The sequence below is a fragment of the Salmo trutta genome, chromosome 35, assembly GCF_901001165.1.
Source record: "Salmo trutta chromosome 35, fSalTru1.1, whole genome shotgun sequence".
NCBI lineage: Eukaryota > Metazoa > Chordata > Actinopteri > Salmoniformes > Salmonidae > Salmo > Salmo trutta.
The window spans coordinates 36855759-36860359 of NC_042991.1; the positions used below are offsets into that span (position 1 = coordinate 36855759).

At 40.4% G+C, this 4601-nt stretch overlaps 1 protein-coding gene across 1 annotated transcript in view; it reads right to left on the reverse strand.

The window, feature by feature from the left end:
* The window catches only part of LOC115175145 (DNA replication licensing factor MCM3), a gene marked incomplete in the record, with an annotated part of 17291 nt that extends 14599 nt beyond the window's left edge, over positions 1 to 2692 (reverse strand). Inside the window, 2 exon segments of the mRNA XM_029734362.1 lie at positions 1512 to 1624; positions 2531 to 2692. Of these exon segments, the coding sequence (XP_029590222.1) occupies positions 1512 to 1624; positions 2531 to 2605 (188 nt within the window).
* Between the last annotated feature and the right edge of the window lie 1909 nt (positions 2693 to 4601).

Consider the following 4601-nt stretch of genomic DNA (forward strand, 5'->3'; position numbering starts at 1 on the left):
GACAGAGAGGACAGAGAGAGAGAGAGAGGAGAGCAGAGAGGGGAGAGAGAGACAGAAGAGAGACAGAGAGAAGAGACAGGAGACGAGAGGACAGAGAGAGAGAGGGGAGAGAGACAGAGAGAGAGAGAGAGAGGACCAGAGAGACAGAGAAGAGAGAGAGAGCAGAGAAGAGAGAGAGAAGGAGAGGAGAGACAGAGAGAGAGACAGAGAGACAGAGAGAGAGACAGAGAGACAGAGAGACAGAGAGAGAGGAGAGAGAGAGACAGAGAGAGAGAGAGAGACAGAGACAGAGAGAGAGAGAGAGAGAGAGAGAGAGAGAGACAGAGAGACAGAGAGACAGAGACAGAGAGCACAGCGTGGAAGGCCTTACAATAGTATAATGTTGACATGACATAGACATCCTTTAGTCATGAACGGGACATTATGTTGGACATATCATAGCTGTGTAATGTAATCAACTAACACGTGTGGCTCAGTTGGTAGAGCATGGTGTTTGCAACGCCAGGGTTGACATCTTCTGATGTCAATGCACAATTATTTTATTTACTTAACCTTTATTTAACTTGGCAGGTGAGTTAAGAACAAATTCTTATTTTACAATGACGGCCAAACCCTCCCCAAACCCGGACGACGCTGTGCCAATTACGAGCCGCCCTTCGGGACTCCCGATCACGGCTGGTTGAGATGCAATTTATTTTGTAGCCTTATGTAGCCAAATTGTATCTATGATCGTATGCTATCCATTTATGTTTTTTTTGTATGCTATTGTAATATATGAGAATTACTCAGTGATATCCTGATTACAGACACCTGTGTGTCTTTTAACACTATATAGGCTAGGTTTCTTCCTAGGTTCAGGCCTTTCTAGGGAGTTTTTCCTAGCCACCGTGCTTCTACACCTGCATTGCTTGCTGTTTGGGGTTTTAGGCTGGGTTTCTGCATAGCACTTTGAGATATCAGCTGATGTAAGAAGGGCTTTATAAATACATTTGATTTGATATAAACAAGTCACCCCACAGTGTTTGTCATTATACCCTGATGAAGACAGCTTGTCTGTCCAAACGTTGGACATAAAATATTTGTTTGCATCTGAGCTCCTAGAGTGTGCAGCTCTCTTTTTATATTGTTGTTAAAAACAGCCCGGGATCGAACCAGGGTCTGTAGTGACGCCTCTAGCACTGAGACACACGGTGTCTTAGACCGCTGCGCCACTCGGGAGCCCCATGGATAACGGATAGTGCGATTGCATTGTACACAGGTGTGTATAACTATGCAACACGGAAATGTATTAAAGTGTCACTCCACAATGACAATAGTTGACAGTCAGTACAAAGAAATGAAAGACCAAATTGTGGACCATTCAACTACAGGTGAACACCAGTACGCATTCATGGTATAGTGGTACACCACGTTAGTGTGTGTGTGTGTGTGTGTGTCTGTGTGTCTGTGTGTGGTGTGTGTGTGGTGTGTGTGGTGTGTGTCTGTGTGTGTGTCTGTCTGTGTGTGTATACCTGGTAGCCCGCTCCTCGTTGCGTCGTCTCAGGTCATTGATGTTCACGATGAGTCGGTTCTTGTTCTCGCTGATCATGTCCCGTACCTTGCTCTGGTAGACCCCCTGGTCTTGCTGCATCGTAACACACACACACACACACACACACACACACACACACACACACACACACACACACACACACACACACACACACACACACACACACACACACACCATTAGATACTGTCCAGGCCGAGGGATTGGCTGGCTGCCTACTCAACTCCACTTCCCCCCCTACTGGCCATCAGTATCTATATTGTAGACATGACGTCCCCCTGTATTATCAGAGCTACTTAGAGCTACTTGGTTAACTAGCCACAGTATTTAGTAACGTTTAACAAACAACGCATTTGGTTGTTTATAACATTTGCTAGTGAAATGGAATTAAAGTTTAGATAGCAGGAACACTGTCCAAAGAGTTGCTAACTTTGATTTTATAGATCTCGCAAACTCGTACTGATAATTAAAAACCGCAAATTACGTATATATATGGTTATTGGAGACATTCTTATGGGGGAAAAATAATATACTTTCAAGAGTTTTGGGATAAACGTCGAAAATAAGGTCTGAGGTTAACAAGGGTTTAGGAGATTTTATACGTTTTGTTCTATTATAATACCAGTCAGTATTATTTAGACTTAAACTGTTAGGTGCTTCGTTACAATACGTTTGTTTTATTATTATTATTATATAAACGCTTCAAAACGCATAAAAGTGATGTTATTAAGTGTTGATGAAAATTATCTCATAGAACAAAAACGTTATACGCTCTCCTAAACCTCACTTATTATCGGCGGTTTATCGGAAAAACTATATTTATTTTTCGGCTTTGCTCAACGAACAATGAAGGAGTTAGTGTCTACAGATCTAAAATAATACGCCATTACTATTACTGTCTATTGTCGCCGCATGGTTTCCATTTCTCCGCAGGCATACAACAAAAGCATTACATTTTCAAGCGGCTATGTTCCTACTTACATCGTCATCTAAGAAATCCAGATATTCTCTCTGTGCTTCTCTCATCTCCCGATCGTCCACAGAATCAGCCGCCATTGCGTAAATCTATATTTTCCAAATATAACAAACTTTTACAGACTCCGACGTGTCCGTTTCTCCAAAAGGTCTTTACAGAAATGCGATATCTTTTTTTTCGCGCCACTAAGTACGCGGTAAAACTCCGTTCTGAATCTTGATTGGTCCATGTGACAAACTCTACTTTGCATATTTGGCGCGGAATCTGTATCAGTCCAATCAGATACCAGATTTCCTGAATTTGGACCCGCCCCGTTAGCAACTCGCGGGAAATCTTCAGACATGAGGGCTGCAAAAGGTAGCCTCTCTGTCTCTGTCTCTCTCTGTTTCTCTCTCTCTCTCTCTCTTTCTCTCTCTCTCTCTTTCTCTCTCTCTTTTTTTTTCTTTCTTTCTTTTTATTTACTGAACCTTTATTTAACTAGGCAAGTCAGTTAAGAACACATTCATATTTACAATTGACGGCCTACAACGTGTCGGAAGACGTTGCACTGATAATTCTTTCTCTCTTGTCTTTCCACTAGTTTTCACAAGAACAAATGACAAACAAAATAGTGCAACACCTTGACAATGTTTACTGACATCATCGCCAAATCCTTGTCACGCATTTTAATGTCAAACATCACAAATGAATGACTAGGAGCTGGCAAGATCCCAAAGAGATATGCGACCAGGCTGTGAAAGAGGGGGGCTGAGAAGAAATAAAACATGCGCAGTAGGCAGCTGGCTCTGAGGACGCCCTTCCTCAGTTAGTGCAGTAGATGGCGCTATTTAGCTACAACAAATCGTGACCATTGCATTATTTACAAGTTATGTATTTATTGTAGATTAATTCATAGATATCTGTCTGTTTTTAAACGTATAATGAGGCTCTGCAATCTTCACATGTAAAAATGCCAAAATGACCTTCAGATTAAAAACGTTATTAGAAATCATTAATCAACATTTCTACCTATTTTTATTTGTTTATTTGGAATTTTTTATTTAACCTTTATTTAAGTCAGTTAAGAACACATTCCTATGATTGAATTAATATAAGCCATGTTTCTCCAGTGCATGGAGAAAAAAAAGGTTGTTTAGTTATTTAGGGGCATCAAACATTTACATTTACATTTACGTCATTTAGCAGACGCTCTTATCCAGAGCGACTTAAACACCCCAACAACCTGAAGGGACACAAAGTATGTGAAGATGGCTGAGGGTTGGTCTGGAGGGAAGAATTTAGCATTTTTCAAACACCTGAAACAGCTTTTTCCTGCAATCTAGAGCCACAATCATTAGGCTTAATTCTATGTTCTTCATATCTCAGTATGCCTCTTAAGATTTCTTTATCCTCCTGACTAAATATGCTTCTTTGCATCACTGCTCAAATCTGGGTAAAAGATTGAAAGAAATGTGAGTCTTATTCATTACATTTAGTTATTGTTTGCTTTTCTAAAAGTCTTATCAACTTTTTTCAGCAGATATGACAGCTAAGATATTCAGACAGTCTAGCTATTCTAATTTAATTGATAGCCTGCAATGGCTTCTGGGTAATAGTGACTAGTAGTATTACAGAGAAACAGGACAAATCTGAGGGGGGCACGTGGCCCCCTTTGCCCCCTTTGAGCATGATGCATCTTATTGTGATTATAATATGTGACTAAAAACATCCTAGGCTTTATTTTATGGTGATGTCTACCCCCCCCTTAGCCATTAGACGTGTGTTGTTATAGCGCCTCATACAGCGCCGCCGCCTGCTAAAATGTAGGTCAGTGCTTGAATTCTGTCCGTTCTCTGTTTAGCTTACATTGATTTAGTTGCCCAGTCTCCTATATCACTTCTTTGCAGTGGCCTGCTATGCTAAAGCTTTGTAGGACCCACAGTATGTTCATTCAGTGACAACACACGTAAATAGCATTTTGATTGTTGATTGTTGCTTACAATGTTCTGTGTTTTGGATTGCTTTGATTAAAAAAATAATAATATTGGGTGTGAAAAAAGCGATTTACAAATTAAATGAATTATTATTATTATTATT